The sequence below is a fragment of the Danio rerio genome, chromosome 5 (assembly GCF_049306965.1).
Source record: "Danio rerio strain Tuebingen ecotype United States chromosome 5, GRCz12tu, whole genome shotgun sequence".
Lineage (NCBI taxonomy): Eukaryota > Metazoa > Chordata > Actinopteri > Cypriniformes > Danionidae > Danio > Danio rerio.
The window spans coordinates 11,622,277-11,644,227 of record NC_133180.1 but is presented as its reverse complement, the minus strand read 5'-3'; the positions used below and the strand labels follow the sequence as shown (position 1 = coordinate 11,644,227).

The following is a 21,951-nucleotide window of genomic DNA, read 5'->3' as shown; positions in this document are numbered from 1 at the left end:
AATAAGAGGAAATGAGAGGGTAATAGAAAAATGAATAGGCATATTAAATACAAAAACAATAAGCACAAACTGCAGGAATTAACATCACTCTTTAGGCTAATACTTCTTGTTTGAATATGCTAAAAATGGGTTTACATTTTTAGGTATAAAACTTTCCAATATATATTAAAGTAAAACCCAAAACAAGGTGTTTTGATTAAGTCTTAAACTATAATCAAGATTATTTTGGATAATGAAAGCATTTTCAAAAAAGCACTTAAATCCAAAAAGATTGAACAAAAGCTACAGTTTAAGTGGAAAGAGCAAGGTATATGCTACATCAATGTGACTTTTGTTTATTTATTTCTTTTTCACTTTATTTATAGAAGTTTTTGTAAAAAGATAACACCAAATAGTGTACATCATGTATTTATGTTAATAAACTTATCTCTGTGTTATTACCTTATACTAACTAGAACATATGCGTCAAAATACTAGCAAACAATACAGCAATTACACAGCACCATCAAAAAAATAAATAAAGAAATCTCAGCCAGACTGATGAAATAAGAAACAAAATAGAATGACATGTAAAAAGGAAGTGGAGAGAAGAAAAAGAAAATTTTACCAGAAAAAAATGATTACAGAAACATTATTAACCTATACATCTAAGGAAGGGGTCCCATATTTTGTCATACAACTTCTGTTTGCCAAATCTAGAGAAACGTAAACTTTACAAATTGAGGGCAGAAACCATTTCAGCTAACCATTTAAAAAGAAAAAAACTGGAGGTGTTGTGTATTTCCACTCCATCAGAATCACTCTTGGCCAGCACCATGCCAAACATAAGGAAGAGCTGTTGGTGTAGGCCGAGTTAGAGCCTGGTCTGACCATCCAAACAATGCTATTTCCACATCAGTTTTAATGTCCATTTCAAACGCCTGGGAGTAAAGTCCCAAGATAATTTTCCAAAATTCAGATACTTCTGGAAAGGTCCAGAATATATGACCATAGGTTCTGACTGCGCCTTTGCATTTATCACACAGAGGAGAGATAGAAGGATACAGCTTATTTAGTGTGGCTTTAGTATAAGGCAATCTATGCATCACTTTGAATTGTATAAGCTGTAGTCTTACATTTATAGAACAAGAATGAATAAGACTCAGTCCCTCCTCCCAAATAGAGGATGAAATGTCAATTCCTAATTCCCTCTCCCAAGAATCTTTAAGGTGTGCAGTAGAGACTGAAACGTGAGAATATATATATAGATGAGCAATATATATATATATAGATGAGCAATATCAAACGAGTAGCAGTGCGATATGGCTGTATATCGGCACTGGTGGGAGGCGTGCGTTGGCCTTAGTGCCCCCACCAGTGCCAATATACAGCCATATCGCACTGCTACTTGTGTGATATTGCGTTTATACAACAGTTTGACGGCATAATTGTGTATATGAAAACAAAATCAAACATGAAGAGTCTCACAAACCCTTTTGTATGAGGAACTATTTTCTTCTGGATTCAAATCATAAGCTGACAGTTGAAAAGCTGAAAGATGCAGTTGAGCGTGCATCTTTTAAACTTTAGATCTGTAGTGTCTGCTTTTTGCTGGCTGTATGTGGGCGGAGTAATACACAAAGGGTAAAGAGGCTGTAGGAGTTCTGATATTGCAGAATATTGCACGGCTATCAGCCAATCAGATTTGAGAACCAGACAGAACTGTTGTATATATATATATATATATATATATATATATATATATATATGTATATATATAAATATATATATATATATATATATATATATATATATATATATATATATATATATATATATATATATATATAGTATATATATATATATATATATATATATATATATATATATATATATATATATATATATATATATAAATACACACATTGTTGTAAAACTGTCCTACAGTAAAATACAGTTCATATTACAGTAAACACTCTGTAATTTACAAAAATCGTTAACAGTGCATAGATAATTGACATCATTCTTTGAGGTGAGAACACTGATATATTGATAGCCAGAAATCATTTTGATGGTAACTTGAGAGCTGTTCAAAGTCATCAAACTGGATTGTCATCTTTCTGGTTTGAAAAGTCTCGCATTTCACTGAATAATTATCCTCACTGTAACACTTTCCCAACAGAGACGCTTGATTTATAGAGCGATATGTTAAATGAAGCTCAGGGATTTTGTTGGTATTTGTTTTATTGGATTTTTTTTCAGCTGTTATTATGGCTTTGGTCAAAGATGCGAAGGTCAAATAAATTCAGGGGGGCAATTTCTGAAAGTGTACATGTCCTCAGGCCGCTGTGTTTATAATTCTGTGTGTATATATGTGCAGAAATGCCTCGGTTTTTATACAAATGGATTCTCTGCACGTCAAAGCGTCTGAAATCTATAAAAGATTCATTAGTGCTCTATTCCTGCTCCTGTGCTATAAAACATTCATCCCTCCCTCTCTCTCTCTGTGTGTGTGTCTCTTTCACTATAAGCAAACCAACAATACTTGGGTTTACTTAAGTATACACTTTTTTTTCTTTCTTTAATTTATCAGGCTTTGGTTGAATAAATATTGGGGCACAACAGCGCAATCTCATTATTTTGTGTACGTTTAAACAAGTGAATAATTCACACAAACTCATGATTTCATTTGTAAAGGAACTTTTTTAAAAGGAGGCATGCCCTCAAACCCCACCCCTAACTCTTATTGGTTTATGAGCAAATCATAGTAAGTGAAGTTTATTTATAAAGTAATTTCGAGAGGATCACGTGCTTATGATTGCTAGCGGCTGGATCCGCATTATCCATTACTCAATGAACCAATCAGACGACTCCTAAGCTACTACAAATACCCATACCACCGCTATCTTCGTTTTGAAGAATCTCTCCATCCACCCCTACTTCTCTTTCTTCCAAGATGTGTGACACCGTGCCCCAGTGCTTAGCACTGTTGACTCACAGCAAGAATGTCTCTGATTCCAGGCTTTAACAAACCAGTACTTGTTTCTGTGTGGAGTTTGCACTTTCTCCCTGTGCTCACGTGGGTTTCAACCGGGTTTCCCAGAGCTTCCACCGTCCAAAAACATGCAACTTAAGTTAATTGACTAATCCAAATCGGCACTATAGACATGCTCCTAGTTAGTAGTTATCTCTTAAGAACAATCACTATTAAATAATATTTGACTAGATATTTTTCAAGACACTTCTATACAGCTTAAAGTGACATTTAAAGGCTTAACTAGGTTAATAAGGTTAACTAGGCATGTTAGGGTAATTAGGCAAGTTATTTAGCCCCTTTCACACAGTGATACCGGTAAATATCTGGAAATTTTCTGGAACGACTTTACCGGTATATTGAAAAAAGCGCTGTTCACACAGGCGAGGACGTTACGGAAATTTTCCGGAAAAGAGCATTCACACATCCATTCCAAAATACCGGTAAATTCTGACATCATTCACCACAAATGAGCTTTAAACGGCTGCGCTTGTATTTGTAAACATTTGACTAAATTACAAACTCTGTGGATGATCAATATTGTGAACAACTTTCGCAGGATCACTTTCGCATGTCGAGATGTTCATATTATCTGCGTGTGCAGGCGCTCATATGCGCACGCAAAGCTTAAAGGTAAACAAACAACGGCTTATCATAAGCATCTCATCGATGATTATTTACACAGTTGGCATTAAGAAGAACATACAAACGTAATCTGACTAACTTCTAGCAGCTAAATGTGTGTGGAAAAATATTCAAAGGCTTTTATCCTCACAAACCGCGCGGACGTAAATGCGTCTGACTGTTGTGATTGGCTAAAGCAGACGTCTCACGTCAGCACGTTCTAGACGTGCACGCGCTTATTACGGGAATCTTCCTTCTGCATTCACACAGCGCAGCATTCCGGCAAATTGCCGGTAATGTTACAACTTCTCTTTCCGGAAAATAGGCAGAACGAATTTACCGGTATTTTCAAAAAGGACCTGTTCACACATACAACCGTTCCGGAAAATTGCCGGCAATTTTCCGGAAAGGTCTGTATGTGTGAAAGGGGCTATTGTATAACGATGGTTTATTCTGTAGAATGGTTTTTTTTTTTTTTTTTTTTTTTAATTAAACACTGCTTGTATTCTATTGTCGAATTAAAGATAATAAGACTTTCTTCGGAGGATAAAATATTATCAGACATACTGTGAAAATTTCCTTGCTCTATCAGGCATCCTGTGTGAAATATTTAAAAAAGAAAAGAAAAAAATCAAGGGAGGGCTAATAATGCTGACTTCAACTGTGTATTTTTTTTCTGTTTTCTTTTTATTGTGAATGTTCCAGTTATTTTATTGTGTTTTGCAATTTGTAAAATATACTTATTATCTATTTATGTATTTGTTTGTTTGCTATTTTTAGTTAATCATAGATTCATTCATAGTAGTATATTGTTTTGACACTTTTCCATATTTATATCTTCGTTTAGGTTTAAGAATAACCACATACCTAAATGTTTCAAATGTACGTAAATGTTGTATTATTTAATGTCAATTGTTAATTAAATACTGTCAAAAATAGTGAATTATTATATAAAAAGAAAGCTTGACAAATGAGGGGAGTTATTTAGATCCTATTTATTCATCCAGTTTCTTGTTTTTTCTCTCAAAAAATTAAAGTACTTGTGATGTTTTTATGCTAATAGTACAAATTAGCATAAAATAATTGTTGATTAAAATAAATATTAAAATATATTTTTTTAAAAAGCCCCTCTCTCTCTCTAAACACACACATATACACCCCCCTTTCTCTCTCTCTCTCTCTCTCTCTCTCTCTCTCTCTCTCTCTCTCTCTCTCTCTCTCACACACACACACACACACACACACACACGAGCACGGCGCCACAGCCTCTTTCCGTTCCTCCCGCGCGGCTGCACGGACACTCGTACCGTTGGAATACTTTCTGCGTTCACCGGAAATGTGGCGTACAGCCGATTTGGATTCACCCCGACTGTAGTTCATCCCCGCTCCCAGTGTGACTTTCGCCAGCTCTCGTCAATCCTCCGGGCTGCTCCGTTCGCGTCGGCAGCGAGACGCAGATCTCTTGAGTTTGGATGTTACTGTGATTGTGTCTCTGCCCAAATGACTGAGAGAGGAACCACCGGGAGACGCTGCTCTCCGTCCCGCGCCCGCACGGCCACCGTCGGGTAAAGTTTGACCGGCAGGGATGACGGTGGTTCATCTTCCGTGAGATTTGCAAATTAATTTAAATTTACAACAGTGAGGAAAAACACCGTGTTCTCCAGTTCAACGGGGACCTCTTTCTGGGATTTACTTATTTACTGGATTTATTAATAAACATGAAGACCTTAATCGTGGAGGGTAAGTGATATAGATTATTTTTGTGTAAAAAAAAAAAAGTTATATCTGTCAATTTCGCCATTGTTTGTTTTATATAGTTTAACTGCCGCATCCATACACTGAAAAAAATGATTTAGCCCTCTATTAAATCAAACATAATTCAATTTAGTTTATTTTAAACAATTTAATTTAGTTGTTGATTTTATTAAATTATTTTTAATCGGTTTTAAGTGAATTAGATGTGTTTTAAACCAATCTAAATTAATTAATTAAAGTCTATTAGAAAAAATTATGTTAGCTTTGTGCGCATGCGCATTATGTTCCGTTGCCTCGGCGCCAAAGCCCAAAGGAAGTTTTACAGAATCCAGTCAGATTGAAGCAAGACGCCAGAGCCGGAGTTTTGTACATCCATTTGCACAGTAAGTCACATTTTATATTGTACCAGACTGTTTATTACATAAAAAACTTTGTGGGTAACATAGACGCATAAAATGGTCTCTCGTTCGGACTGTCTATTTTGGTCGTTTTTAAATTTCACGGCGACCAGCCGTCGAGCGCGCTCGCAAGTTAAGCTAACAGTTAACGTTACACACGGTTTGACAAATCTCGCTTTTATGTCGCAGAATATATTAAAGATTCTTTTTAGCAAGAATGTAGTTATGTAGACTTGATATATAATATTTTTAATGAAGTGAATGGCTATTTTCAAGAGAATAAGCATTTTCTTTGGTGTGACGACAGTGTCCGTGATCCGCCATTCCAAACGAAAAAAGCTTCGTTGCTAACGTTAGCTCAGTCCTTTGTGAATTTACCGTGGCTTTTACTATGGTTAACATTAAACATGCGTTTAGATAACGTTAGTTGTGAACGGACAGTACCATACTGATTTTGTTATAGAACGATTTGGTCTGGCGTTAGGGCACTACTGACTGTCTTAGGAGGTTGTCGAATGTGTGCCCATACTGGCGTAACATTAACTTTTAACGTAAAGGGCGTCCATTTATACAGTTCTTTATTTTTTTTTTACGTGAGATGCTGTAATTATGTCTTTGGGTTATAATGCTCTTAATGGGCTAACTTATATTCACAGCAAGTGTTTATCAGCCACCGATAAACGTCCAGCGCAAGGTTAACTTAATGTGACTTTTTCCATATTCATAAAGTGCCTTTTACATCAACGATAATGTAATTTAACTAAAATAATATTCTTTAAATAAGCTGAAGCAATCCTTTAGTTGTTCAAACGTAAAACACATGCAGACGAGTGCTACGTTAAAACTTCATGGAAAATATTGTGGTTAAAATAAATTGACATATTTTTAAGACATGGCGTTGAAGAATGGAATTTAATGCAGTGCTTTGTCTGGTCTGAGACCCACTTTATATCGTATCAATCAGGCAGTGACGATTATCTTAATCATATTAATCACGTTCAGCAATTTGTTCAATAAGTAATTTATCTTAATGTTTCCTAATATAATTAATCGGTAAACAATATGTTGATTAAGAAGTTGGTTGTGTTGTTACTTGTGCTGAATTTTGAACCTAAATGATAATCATGTGCTTCCTTTCATTTGAGGTACTGTACAACAAGTTTCCTTTGCTGAGTTCCTTGGTCAGGGGTTAAACACATTTTCTGTCCAGTACTGCAGTTGGAATTTTCCGTCAACATTTTTATGGTAAGTAACTGCAAAACATTTATTACTACACATTACAGTAAATAGTTTCTTAACTGAATATGTTGCTCTGAAAAATCTAAATAGTCCCAAAAAAGGAAATTTACTCACTATTCACTCACCATGTTTCCATGGTTCCAAACCTTTGAGTTTCTTTTATCTGTTGAACACAAGACAAAATATTTTGAAGAGTGTTAGAAACCAGTAATCATTGACATTCATAGTAGGAAAAACATATTATGGAAGTCAATGGTTACCGGTTTTCATCATTTTTCAAATGATCTTATGTTGTGTTTATCAGAACAAAGAAACTCAAACAGGTTTGTGACAAGTGAAGAATAACTAAATGTTATTGTTGCTTCCCTAGTTTTCACAGTACTAGGGTGCAGTAAGAGCACAAACACAGAGTTCAACTTTGATTCAACTCCGTGATTTTCTCAAGAGAGCCGACCAAAATGTTTGACCTGCCATAAAATGATTCGACTATCTGCCGACCAAGAGAGGTTATTCACCTTTTTTTTCCTCCTGTACATTGCATCAACACAGCACAGCAAATATCAAAGTTGAAATTTAATTTGATTCAAAGAAGAGTCGCATCAGAATTTGGCTCAAAATTGCACAATGCACATTCGGCCTTAAGCCTGGTTTGTACTTCTGCGTTGAGTGATTGGCGTGACCTACGGCGCCTGCCCTGCGTGCAGCTGAGCACTTATACTTGTGCGCGCTGTTTGTGTTGTTCTACAATAACACTTACAAAAGCAGTAGGTTTATATGTTCCCTCTGTATGGAGTTTCTTCGCTTGGGTTTTGTTTTTTCTGAACACTACCTTAATGAACAAGAAGATAAAACTCGCTCATTCTGAGGCGGGAGCCGGCAGTCATGCAACAACTTTAATCATAAGGTAAACACAAAGCAACAGTTTCCACCTGGAGCTATTTCATGGGACTCTACACTTGTAAACACTCGCTCCAATGGGTTGGCGTGGCTCTCAACCCCGCCCACACACGTAAGCGCTACCAAGCCCACTAATAGAGCGTGCGCTACGTGTTGTTGCGATGTGTAGTTACATTTTTGGAGAGATGCGCCACGGCAAGGGCTATTCGACTGCGCGCAGGCTGCGCCGCACCATACACGTGCATTTGATGCAGAAGTATAAATCAGCCTTTACATGTCTTTATCTTGGCTGAACATGGTAAATTACAAGGTAGTCAAAAAAAGAAATCACTTTAAATGTAGTGTAACTAAACAAACTATTCACAAGTAAACAGTCAGTTGATTAAATAAATTTGAGTATCATTATAAATGTAATATACATGTAAGGGACAATCGTCAGATTTAGGTGTGTTAAAGGATAAGTGCACAACATCGAGGCAAAGTTTAATGTTTAGATTATTACTGCAAGTTGAAATTTAATATAGTTTTAATTTCTAAATATAACATTTTAAAAATAAATATATAGGCTATGTTCTGAATAATGCTCATGTCTATGCTTATCATGCCACAAACATACTTATATTCTATGTATTTGACGATGCAGTCAATGCATGCACTGAAAAAAATATGCTTATAGGCTACCTTTACCTGCAGGTTTCGCTAGCTGGGCAAAACTTAGATAGGCTATTAATAATGGATATACATTAAATATGTATAATTTTATTTGTGAAAGCAAGAGAGAAACTTGTGGGAGTGCTGTAATAAAGGAGTCTCAAATGACTAACAATTGTACATTACGGTAACGTGTTTTATTCCGGACATGGCATATGACATAAATAATCGATAACATTTGAGCTGGTTTCAGTTATTAATTCTTTTTATTTTTAAAAATATATTTATTTAACAGGTGGCGCAGTGGGAAGTGCTCTCACCTCACAGCAAGAAGATCGCTAGTTTGATTCTCGACTGGATCTGTTGGCATTTCTGTGTGGAGTCTGCATGTTCTCCCAGCGTTCGCATGGGTTTCCTCCGGGTGCTCCGGTTTCCCCCACAAGTCCAAAGACATGCGGTATAGGGGAATTGGGTAAGTTAAATTGTCGTAGTGTATGTGTGTAAATGAAAGTGTATGGATGTTTCCCAGTGATGGTTTGCAGCTGGAAGGGCATCCGCTGTGTAAAACATGCTGGATAAGTTGGCGGTTCATTTCGCTGTGGCGACCCCAGATTAATAAAGGGATTAAGCCGAGAAGAAAATAAATTAGTATTTATTTAACTTAATGTTAATATAACACTACTGATGATTTTTAGCTGAATCTGTGGTACATGGTGATTCAAATAATGGCAGCGAATGAGGATGGGTTTTTCAGTTTAAGAATAAAGTCCAAATCTAAAGCCATGGCTCCTGATGAAGGTCCTGTAAAGTGAAACGATTGGTCTGTGTAAGAAATTTAACATTATTTGCAATATTAGCATTAATCCACGGCCTGGTCAAACAGATGGTTTTTGGGTTGTGAGACGTAGTTTAGACGAAGTTGTCGGCGATTCTTCCTATTGTAAAGTCATGCAATGTTCAAGTCCCTGTCGCCGATCCATCTTGCAGTGAAAATAAAGCAGCAACGACTACTTTCAAAATCATGCAGTCTGAACTCGGCATTAGTTAATGATTAAACTTAGAGACCTGGATATCGACACGTCTCTCTGCAACTGGATTATGTACTTTCTGACTAAAAGACCTCAGAATGTTAGATCAGGCCACATCTGCTCCACCATCTTCACACTTAACCCTGGTGTACCACAGGGCTGTGTGCTGAGCCTCTTCCTCTACTTCTTTTTTTACTATCAACTGTAGGCCTGTGAATAGATCCAACATCATCAAATTTGCAGATGACACCACAGTGATTGGTCTAATCAGCAATAATGATGAGACGGCCTACAGGGAGGAGATACATCATCTGTCCACTTGGCCACTACCAAGCCGACCAATCACAGAGCTTGCGCTACGCGTCGTTTCGATGTGTAGTTACATTTTTTGAGAGGTACACGTCAGCGACGCCGACGGCCACGGCGAAGGGCTTTGCATCAGCGCCGTAGCATTGGCGTGCGTTTGACGCAGAAGTATAAATCAGCCTTAAGGAACAGCACTTTCCTCAGAGCTGTACCTTTTTTAACTCTATCCCCCACTAATTATTTTGCCCTCCTAATACACCCCCACTGTCCTCATAACTTGTACTCCTCATTATCATTGCACTATTTAACATTTGCACATTTAAAAATTACACATTCATTGCACTACATTAGACTGATTCATTCATTTGAACTATACATATACTGTACACTTGTAATTGTTTATCTATCTGTACACTTCTGATTATTAATAGCAACCTGTACATATAATAATTTATTTTAAATCTCTGTTCATAGCTAATACAACCTGTATATAATGTTGATAGTACATCCATCTGTAAATATCACTAAAGTTTTTCTATATCTGCACTTTATAAACTGATTTTCATTGCATTGTACTTATACATGTGTAATGAAAATAAAGTTTAATCTAATCTAATACATTTCTTAACGTTTTCCAATTTGTCATTTATGTATTTAACTAATCAAATTTGTATTATTTACAGACAACCGATGTCCATGTCAAAAGAGCGTCTATTCTTTAAGCTCTCTTTACTTACCTTTGTGAGGATGAGGCATGCCTGGTGAAAGAATACATGGTGAGTGCATCATAGTACTAGTGCTTGCACCTGGGCTATAAGAAATAACTGAGGGTGGGGTTACAGTGGCCAATGAGACAAACAAACTTTTTTGAGTGCCATATTTGAATTAATAGGTGAACCTAATGTTGAACACATTATGGTCTATTCAAATCACATTGCGCTGCACAAACACTTGCTAGATTCGTGCAAGTAAGTTGCATACTAATTCAATGCAAAAGTATAAATAGAACAATGAACAAAATATTTTAATATCTCAAAAACAAAATTAATAATTTTAAAGAATTTGAAAATAGTGTTTTCACTGTATGTCAATGGCTTTTTTCTTTTTTCAAATGCTTTCTATTTCCATATATTTGTACATGAAGTTAAAAAAAATGCCATTGGTCACTACACGCGTAAGAGCAACCTATTATCTTTTGCCTCAAACTCTTGCATTGTAATGGTAATACACACTGTTATTGAACCGTGAGAAAACTATCAGCTTGTTGAGTGTGACATCACATCGCTTGACTATATCAAATAGTATTGGGAGACTCAACAAATGGTAATAATAAACATTTACAAAGCGATGAAATACTTTTTGAAAATCGCAATATATGTGCCTAATATTAGTATGCCTAAAAATACTAAATGATTAAAAGTTGCATATGTTTCTTAATCCTTTGACGTTCTCAGCATTGGGTTCAGATCTGTGTTTGACCCCAGAGATATTCATTGTTTAGCCCAGGGGTGTCCAAGCTTGGTCCTGGAGGGCCTGTGTCCTGCTAAGTTTAGTTCCAATTCCAATTAGACACACCTATGCTAGCTAATCAAGCTCTTACCTGGTGATCTATAAACTATCTTGCCTCAACACACCTGCAAGGATGAGCTAAAATCGGCAGAACACTGGCCCTCCAAGAAGGAGTTTGGACACCCCTGTTTTAGTCTTTCTAAACAGTATTATTATTTCTAAATTACAAACAAATAGTCACAGAATTACAAGTAAACCACTTTTTTCCAAAAAAGAGAAAATTTATGTTTATGTTAAGATTAAAATTACTGTTTAAAAGCAACTTGACTTGAATTACATTTTTAGGTCAATGGGTGGCCGTACTAACAATCAAAAATGTATCGCTGAATAATTCTTCAAAAATGTTTAATCTAATAATGAAACATGACGTTTTTTTTAAAGTATGAATTCAAGTTTTAAATTTGTATATTTACTTATAAATTTAAAATATACTTAATATATTTGAATTATTTTGGTTTAATTAATGACACGTAAAAATACTAATTAAATAAATATACATGTTTATTAATTTGTCCAATTAAATTTGTTTTATTATTGTACTTTTTTTTTATTATTTGCAGAGGTCCTGTGGGTCTTTGAAAAGTCTTAAGTATTAAATTAGATGTTTACAATTTAAGGTCATAAAAAGTCTTAAATTTTGCATCAAGGTGTGACATTTCTACTGAATTTCATTCGCTGATGTTTATTTTACTTGTGCATAATTATTCTTAAGCCTTGTGTGCTGTTGAGGATATTAATTTTGCGACAGATTTCTTTGTTTGAGCGCATGAAATGATTTTTGGTGACATGTTATTTTTACTCATATTTTGGGAAAATGCTTTTAAATTTTTAAAAACCTCAACAATACACTCTGGGCAAATGTATTACTCTTTTGTTATGTTTGTGGCTGATTTTGCCTCATTGACTTCCATTATAACAATATTCTTTAATTGCAAGGTCATGACAGTATATTGAATATTTTCGATCTCTATTGGTTTTTCTTGTTAGGAAAAGGTAAAATTTGTCATTTTTATAGTTGATCATCAGTTGCAGAGCAAAACAGTGCAAAGGTTTGTGGTTTTTATATAGAGTTATACGGAGTATTGTTTGTGTGTGTGTGTGTGTGTGTGTGTGTGTGTGTGTGTGTGTGTGTGTGTGTGTGTGTGTGTGTGTGTGTGTGTGTGTGTGTGTGTAAGTGCGTGTGTGCGTGCGTGCGTGAGACTTTTGCACACATTGTTTTGAAAGTTGCTTATTTACATTTTTTCAGACATATAGTAAACATAGTAAGTGTATTTATGCACACATACACACACACACACACTATCATTTACTGTTTATACTCCAAAGAACTCCATATAAAAGCCAGAAACTTTTTTGGACAGGACTATCTAAATGGTTATGCTGTCAACTGATCATCAACAGTAAAAATGACAAAATATACATCTACCGAAAAGGGAAGAAAACCATCAACAATGCGTGATTACATGCTGTCATGGATTTGCATCCAAAAAATGTTATAATGGAAGTCAATGGGGCAAAAAAACCAGCAACTAACATAAGGAAAGGGTAGTAAATTTAAATAATACAGAAGGGTTAAGGTGAACAATTATGACCAGGTATATTGATATACAGTGGGTCTGATCAGAAGGTATTTCCACATTCAAGTGGCCAAATCTGTGGTTTTCAAGCCTTAAACCTTGGGTAATATTATTTAAATAATAATGCAATAATGCTTCCTTGACATTATATTTAGTTTTCAACATATTACTGTATTGTTTGCCTTTCAATTATTTTTTCCAAAATTCTTTTTAGTTAGTCTTAAAAGATCTTAAATTTACCTTGATAAAACCTGAATAAACCCTGTAAATAATTGTGAAGAAGTCGTACTTGCAGATCATGCTCAAATATATGTTCGCCAATATGCAATCATAAATGATTGGTTATAATATTTCACAGGTATCAATGTGGGTGTGGGGAGGGCCGTTAAGGTTTTGGTTTTATTTACATTTGATTTCTTCTGACTTTTTACAAAATATGTTTCAAAAACAATGTCTAATAATGGTTTCTTTTTATTTAAATATAGAGCAACCAAAAAGAAGAATTTTTGAAGGACCTGACAAACACCACCATGGCCATATGTGTCATCAAAAAGGAAAGAGGAGATTATGAGGACATTGGCATCGTTGTGGATGGAACAGTGATTATTGAACAGATAAAATCTGTTGCACAAGCCTGTGCACTGATGTTGGGGGCAATTTATGTGCTTGATTTGGCCTACCCAAAAGAACTCAAATACTATTTGGAGTTTGCCCAAAAAGTACTTGTGCAAATGAACTCTGACAAGCTCTCCTCAAAGGTTCTCATACTGGAAAACAGTGTGATACTGTAATTTTAAGCATTGAAGTGTTGATAAATGCTCAACAACCAAATGTATATCATATACAAATTGCAGTTTAGTGTAGGAATTGTTTAATAAGTGAATTCAGTTTTCTTTGTGTGCAAAATTAATTAGCTGTAGGAACTTGTTTTAAATGGTGTGTGTGTGTGTGTGTGTGTGCGTGCGTGCGTGCGTGCGTGTGTGTGTGTGTGTGTGTGTGTGTGAGAGAGAGAGAGAGAGAGAGAGAGAGAGAGCATGTGCATTCTATAAACTTTGTATTTATTCCATTTCATACAACTTGTACTTGCTCAATATGTTGAGTTAATTTTTTAAGTTAATTAGTTGATTATTTTGTGTATTGGGGTGTGTGTATCATAAGGATTGCAGTTTGCTCTAAGACTTCATATAGTTTTCTTTAATGTGTTGGTTTAAATTAAATGTGCTGTACAAACTGTTTATTGTTTTATGGTGTGCTGCTAAAGCATTTATAGGCAGTGATTTATGTTTTGTTAAAAAATGCATCTTAAAAAGTCATTAAAATGAATTCAAAACAAATGTGGTCAAATGTCATTTCAAAGTGTATTTGCAAGCAGTTTAATGTTCATTTTAGACATCAAAAATAAATAGATGTAAGTAGGAATTGCATATATAAATTATAGTGAACTAAATGAATTTCATTGGATAAATGTAACTAAATAAAATTGATTAAATCCAACTTATTTTGATTGTTTAAATCCAACACATATAAATTGAGTAAATCCAACCTAATTTGATTGTTTAAATCCAACACATATAAATTGAGTAAATCCAACTAAAATTGTTTGCTTAAACTTAACCCAATTCAATTATTTGCAACAGCTTGCCTTAAAAAAATTAAGTAAATCCAATGAATCATTTTTTTCAGTGTACGCCGCGCGCATCCCCAAATGTCTGTCACGGAAAACAAGGGTGTTATTTGCAGGAGTGAATGCGTATTTAGCAAACATTCAATAGGTTTGGTCATAAATTCAGAACTCTTTGTTGAAATATATATATATTTTTTTGTACTGCCATGCACTCAGAGAAACATGACGCGCCGCAGACGCCACATCGCGAGCGCGACGCAGTGTTTTGTTTAAAGCGCGTACCAGTTTGTCCCACTCTGTGGGAAAGAAACAGTTTGCTTTGGTTAGGCACGAGTTGTTGAATCTCGTCCAGTTATGCATGTTTCTCAACTTAACATTGCTCTCGGGCGTCCGGACTCATCGGTTTGTGCAGGGTAGCCTATTTGGTTGCGCATGGTTAAGGTTGGTTAGTAGTTTCCATCAGGAGGCGAGACTATTCTTGCCATCGATGCAGTAAGAAAACTGAAGTTTAATTGTTGTTTATTGATATTAATCACGCCTTTTTGATTCAGGCTGTACTAATAGCTATAAGGCGTTTATAACGCACAGTCTGAACTGTTTCACCTGCGTTCCAGTCTGCGTATTTGCATATGGCGTTTGGGGGAGTGGTCATTTGCTTTTACACCTGAATATTTAATTACGTAGGCTTGGACAATGAATGAATGAACGAGCGCATAACGATTTCAAGTAGTTGTTGGTAACTGATAGCTGCGTACTTCTGTTTATTCTGTTTTGCGTATTCAGGTATTATGTTTGATTTAATTTATCCTTACAGTGATTAAATATGTAATATACGAGCACATATCACAATCTGAAGAAAGACACAATAATCTTACATACCTTATTGAGCATCTAGCAAAATGTGAACAGGAATATCTGGTTTACAGTTCCAGGATGCAACCTGTGTATGTGCATTTCTGTACAGTGGAATAAACATGATGTGGATTGATACAGTTTGAAGAATATAGTCATGAATTAAGCTGTTTATATCAAAAATAAAAATGTTAAGTTCTTAATAGACAACTTAAATGAATGTAAATGTTCCTATCAAGTCTTTTTCAGTTTGGTAAGTCAAAAAGTTACATTTGGAGTCTTTAATCTATCAAGTTTTGTCAGTACTCTCATTCGTTTTTCACTGCAGATTCAGATATACGCTGTCCATGGTCCTGAATTCAACAACATAAAGCCTCAGTGCTGAGTTCAGCTTCCTGTGTTTCTGTTTTCAACCCAAAGAGGACAGCAGAGCTTTATTAGGGCACAGTAGAAAACGCATTATTTCTGGTCTAATTATGATCTAACAAAGAGGGTGAGCATATTCATTTTGTCTTGCACCTGTGAGTACGTGAGCAGGTCCAACTAAAGATGGCATCGCAGGATCTCAAGAAGCTTTGGGAGGTGCTGAAAAGCAGCAGTGCTCCACCCTTTACAGCAGTGACTAAATCTGTAAAGCTCTATGGCTGGAAACAGCTCACTGCACAACTCTTATCCCCATGCACGCTATAGATTCATTCTTGCTCGCAATGCAAGAGGTACTGCATGAATTGAAGTAACAACAGCAACATAATAAAAGGGTTATGTGGTGTTTCACGCATGGTCATCCTGTGCGTTTCCTCATGGTGTGCTTCCTCAGAGGAGTTGTGAGGTTGTTTAGGATGCCAGATGGACATGTACTGCTCACTGTTTAGAGCCATTGGGTATCCGACGCCCCTCCCGTCTTGCTGAGCTAACCTGATTGAACTGAAAACACATTAGATATTCCATCACAGAGAGCGTTAAGGATGAGAAAGAGCTGTAGTCTAGTCGCGCAGATGGATTTGCTGAAGTAGAGAGAGGGAAGAGGAGAGGAAAATGAATAAGACGTCTTCTTTTCTGTTGTGTGTTGTAGGGCTGCACAATATATCGATATCGCAATGTGTGCTTTCGCAATAGTCGCATCGCAAGATAGGCAGTGTTGAGTTTAAATTATTGTTGACGAGAAACCACAGGTCAAAACACAGGAGATTTTTGGAGACACTGCAGAACGGTGTTAATTTTGACAGTAAATTTTGATTTAGTTTTAGTCTTAGTCTTTTGACTTAAACTCCATTTGAGTTTTAGTCACATTTTAGTCTTCTGAATTATTTTATTTAGTCATATTTTAGTCTTCTGAATTATTTTAGTTTTAGTCTAGTTTTTGTCGACTAAATTTCATAAGATTTTAGTCGACTAAATCTACTCTGACTAAAATATATTTGGTTTAATTTAGTGTACATTTATTAAAATATTGTATACATTTATGTATACAAAATATTGTAACTTAACATTAAATAAAACAGACTAATTAAAACATGGAATATAGATTTTCCATTGAAGACCAAAAATTAGATATGCTTTGATTATTTATGTCATAAGTAATATGTAAAATTATGTGTTAGCAATCAATACACATGTAAGAACAGTAGCCACCTGAAAATGATGGATTGTGCAATTATTTGTAACATGGCAAACTACTAATCTTAAGCTTAATGGGTATGGATGTTTCCCAGTGACGGGTTGCAGCTGGAAGGGCATCTACTGGGTAAAACATATGCTGGATTGGTTGGCGGTTCATTCCGCTGTGGCAACCCCAGGTTAATAAAGTGACTAAATCGAAAAGAAATTGAATGAACTACTAATATTTTTAACCAGTCTGTTGAACAGTTTCAAGCATTACATGTTTGTAAGGGCTTAAACTAGTTTAAGTTCACTTTGCAATGTCATTTGTACATACATACAGTACACTCCGCTATAAGCAGAGATTATAGCACTACAGTTGCATTATGCAGTTGAAGTCAGAATTATTATTCAAAATGAATGCCATGATAATATGAATTTAAGACTGACCGATTTAATAACTTTTAGTGTACAATCTAACTGAGTAAATTCTCTAAAGGTCAGAGAGAGGCTATACCATTTTAGTTAAGCAAAAGCACACACTCGGGTAAATAAAAAAAAGATTCCCTGGCATGCTGATGTTGCTTTAGATTTGTTGTTTTTATCAGCTATTTCGTACAGTTTACAGTCTTTTGTCTTGACATCAAACATGAATCTTCTTTTCTCTCAGCTGTTTCCGTTTCATTATTGTTTTAATCTGACAGACAGACGCACCTATGTATGATTATGTAATCACATTCGGCGTCTACTGTGGATTGGTTAATTTTCAAATGTAAGTGGGGGCGTCATACATCACACACTAAAATGAATTCTGATTGGATATTTATCAAAAAACTTTCTTATATTATATTCTCGTCTCGTTTTTATTAGTCAACAAAAATGTCAGTATATTTTTATGACAGTTGTTGTCATCATCAGTTAATTTTCATTTAGTTCTCGTCTAGTTTTTGCCAGTAGAAAACTTGATTTGTCAAGAAAATTATAACAAAACTTTTTCAAAATGAACACTGCTGCAGAATTAAACTATTATAGAGTGAAATTTGTCTCCCGCATGTGTTTTTAAGGCGTGTGACCATGCAAGTATCTTAGTAGCGCAATAAGTTTGATAAAGATTAATTTATTGAATGATCAAGACTCTGCAATGTTATTTAACATTTGATTATTGCAATCCTGTACCCAAATACTGTTACAGTCTCCCCAGAAAATCATAAAGTATGTTTTTGTTACACTGTAATATTTGCTATATATATATATATATTGGGAATTATTATTATTATTATTGAGAATTTCACAAGAAAAACAATGGTGTCCTTGGTTTTAAATTTATTCTTTTTTATGAGTTATTTACAAGTCCCCTCACATATACTAATGTGCCACAAACAGAACATTAATTTCACGAACCATTTCCATTTTATTAAGGTGTATCCATATAAATAGCCCGTAGATATATATATATATATATATATATATATATATATATATATATATATATATATATATATATATATATATATATATATATATATATATATATATATATATATATATATATACATATATATACTGTATGTATGTATTTTTATTATTTTTATTTATTTTTTGCCTACAAAATCATCCCAGTCAATCTAAAGTAATGGCTTCTGGTGAAATTGTATTTTATATCTTGGGTAGTCTTGTCACCTACCCAAGTTTTTCGGAACAACCAATAATAACTTGACTTCTAGTTGATCATTTGTACCAGAATTTGCTTTTATGAAAGGCAAATGCCTCTAAATAACACTTATTTAACCAAAATAAAATATGATCATGCCTTTATTTAAAATATTTAATTAGGACAGTAAGGGCTCACTTTGCTTAGACAAAAGTCTTGTCACTCAACAGAAATAGTGTACAGTGTAGAATATAAAGTCATGGTTCAGTGGATAAAGAGTTAATATTATGTATCCCCATGAGCTTGGAGGACTGCAACCATACATCTCTAAAAAGACTCAAATAACTTATTAATAAAGTCATCTGCAATGGCAAAGAAAGCGTTCTTGCAAGACTCCCAGAGTTCATAAAGATTTTTTGGATTCATCTTCACCAGAGCTCCTGGGGGAAACCCACACCAACACAGGGAGAATATGCAAACTCCACACAGAAATGTCAACTGGCCCAGTTGAGGCTTGAACCAGCGACCTTCTTGCTGTGAGGCTCCACGCTGCCACCCTATTTCTGCTACTATGTGCTGTCAAGAGCATGCTAAATCAACAGGTGGCAACATATAACCCTGAGCATTAAGCCATGTTGGCCAATCAGAAGTTTGCAAAATGAGACAGCAGTGGTCAGTCTGACATCAAAATAGTTTCTAAAAAATCTTCACTTCGGCTGGAGTTTTCAAAAAGATATTCGATTTTAGGCACCTGTATTTGCGTGTTGGACAAACAGCCAAGACCATGTTGCAAAAATACCTGTGTTTGTGGGAGTCGGAGGACATAATGTTTCAAGATGTGTACTTTTAAGCTTGTAACCATTATGTCTGCAGTTCTGCTCTTGTTTCGTAGTCAGTGAGTTTCTAAAGAAAGATTTCTTTTTCCCCAAGAGTGTTTCAGAAAGCCAGTTGTAAACATTCCATTTCCTCGCAGTCAGACGGAAAGCGTATTTAAAGTGAAAATATTCCAGCCCGCAGCTCTCCAAGATGGAGAGCTAATTCGTTTTTTGCTGAGTTTTTTTTTGTTTCACAACTCTCCTTCAGACTGTCGTTCTCTACAAGAACCTCTTCAGAACCATCCTTATTTACACAGACAGTCATTTGGAGGGAAAAAAACCCCCAAATGATGTGGATAATCAGAATGCATGGCAGAGAGAAGCAGACTCACAGCGAGATCTCTGTCGGAGGGAGGCTCATTCTGCTGAGAGGTCTCTCTGATACAGAGCTTCATCTGCTGCTCGCAGGTGTGAAAAAAGGGTATCAGCTGTTCTGATGTCGCATGGGTTGACGTAGGATGAATCAGACTAGATGTGGTCTGGGATTTTGAAGATCATGGCAGGACTTTGTGATATTTTTTCAGTTGTTGTGCACGATGACGTGTGTACTGTTTGCTGAGAGGTTTAATGCTGGAAGAATTCACAGTCAACAAATCACGTCTGTCTGGTATTGCAGTGGATTTTCAGCTCTTCTTTTCTGCAGTGTAGATTATGTGTTATTCTTTAAATTAAACACATTTGCTCTTCCTCTGTAAATGCATTGTTGTCTCTAGGCCACAAATCATTGTCATATGCTGACCTTTAGCATTTGGAAGGCTACACCAGGGTCATATACAGTGTTAACGCTTGATCCCTCTGAGGAATAAGATAATATACATTTGAACACCCCTATATAGGTTCATACCATTGTAAATGCAATAGTGGGTTTTTGGCTCTTCTTTTCTCCAGTGTTGATTGGATATGTGTTATTCTTTAAATGAGGCACATTAGCTCTTCCTCTGTGAATCCAATGTTGTCTCTAGGCTAATAATTATACTAAGAAAAGTTGAACTTTAGCATTTGGAAGGCTATAACAGGGTCAAATACAGTTATAATGTCTGATCAGGATGATCAGCCCTAAAGTGAGCAGTAGTTTGCTCTGATCTGGCTCATAAAACAATAATAAAAACTAAAAGAACAGATAATTTAACTATACATTTGACCACCCCTATATAGGTTCATACTATTATGACTATACTATTAGTACTATTAGTCCGAGATGTTATTTTATACAATGTGCTATTTAGTTTTATGTAAAAAAAACTGTCAGATTTTGTTTGTTAAAATGATTGTTAATCTAAAATTAAAATCAACATCCACTTGTTTCAAACCAGTTTGAGTTTTTATTTTGTTCTCTTAAATTCGAAAGAAAATATTTTGAAGACTGTTGGAAACCTGTAACCATTAATTTCAATAGTTTTTGTTGAATCGTATAATTTCGGTTGCTTTTAAAAAGAAAAAACAACAACAACAAGAACAAAAGTTAAGGGTGAATAAATGATGACAGAACTTTTATTTTTGGGTGAACTATGCCTTTAATATAATTAAATATTTGAATAATATGAACTCTATCATATTTAATTTTTTGCTTGGATATTTTATAATATGTATCGCACTAAAAACGTACAATAGTGTATATAAACAAAGAATTAAGAATAATTATGTAATTGCGCTTTTGCGTTGATTTCATTGGTCTAAATTTATATACAAATCTTAAATGTATTTTTAAACACTGTAAAAATGCGTGGGTCCACACAATTAATTCACATTATTGTCCTAACACAAATGGATTAAGTTACTTAACAGATTGAACAAATTTAGGTAGATTGAACTTAAAAAGTTAAGTTGTACCAACGAAATCTCAAGATTTGTGTTGTTTCAGCTCATTTTAAATAAGTAAATACAGTACTCATTTTATATATATTTTCTGCAATTCAGACATATGCATGAAATATTGCACACGCGATTTAGAAAGCTCCACTTACTTTTCAAATGTTTTAGAAAAAATAAAGATAAATAAATAAAGAAGTGCACAGAAAGTGGCCGAATGCGCTCGCTGTGTATTTTGGGAGACAAAGCTATCAAGGTCAGTGCTCTTTCGGTGTTTCTGCCAAATAGTCTTCTGAGTGATGCTTGACCTCAAACTGCCTGCTAAATATTGCATTCGACGTGTAGAAACAACACAGATGAACTGTACTCAGCTATAATCAAGATCATTCCACTTATGTAAACAAAAAAAACAAATCACCCTCTTAGCTCTTGACAGCAGTATAAAGTAGGCCATTAATATAGAGATCATTTCTAATTATTATCG

At 35.1% G+C, this 21,951-nt stretch overlaps 1 protein-coding gene and 2 long non-coding RNA genes across 6 annotated transcripts in view; 2 read left to right on the top strand and 1 right to left on the bottom strand.

Annotated features, from left to right (window-relative positions):
• The window catches only part of LOC137495558 (uncharacterized), a 320,840-nt gene that overhangs the window by 131,315 nt on the left and 167,574 nt on the right, over positions 1 to 21,951 (bottom strand). The gene's annotated exons all lie outside the window — the stretch shown is intronic.
• Positions 4,898 to 21,951, top strand: part of rtn4r (reticulon 4 receptor) — a 179,547-nt gene continuing 162,493 nt past the window's right edge. The window contains 1 exon segment of the mRNA NM_203478.2: positions 4,898 to 5,377. Coding sequence (NP_982345.1) covers positions 5,356 to 5,377 — 22 coding nt within the window. The 5' untranslated portion in view covers positions 4,898 to 5,355.
• On the top strand, positions 5,702 to 14,391 carry LOC103911047 (uncharacterized). Of its 2 annotated transcripts, XR_012406717.1 has the most exons (6): positions 5,702 to 5,775; positions 6,936 to 7,035; positions 7,400 to 7,535; positions 8,873 to 9,049; positions 10,595 to 10,687; positions 13,543 to 14,391. It is a non-coding gene; the product is annotated as an uncharacterized lncRNA (long non-coding RNA). The 2 variants fall into 2 exon arrangements; XR_661556.4 differs by lacking the exon at positions 7,400 to 7,535.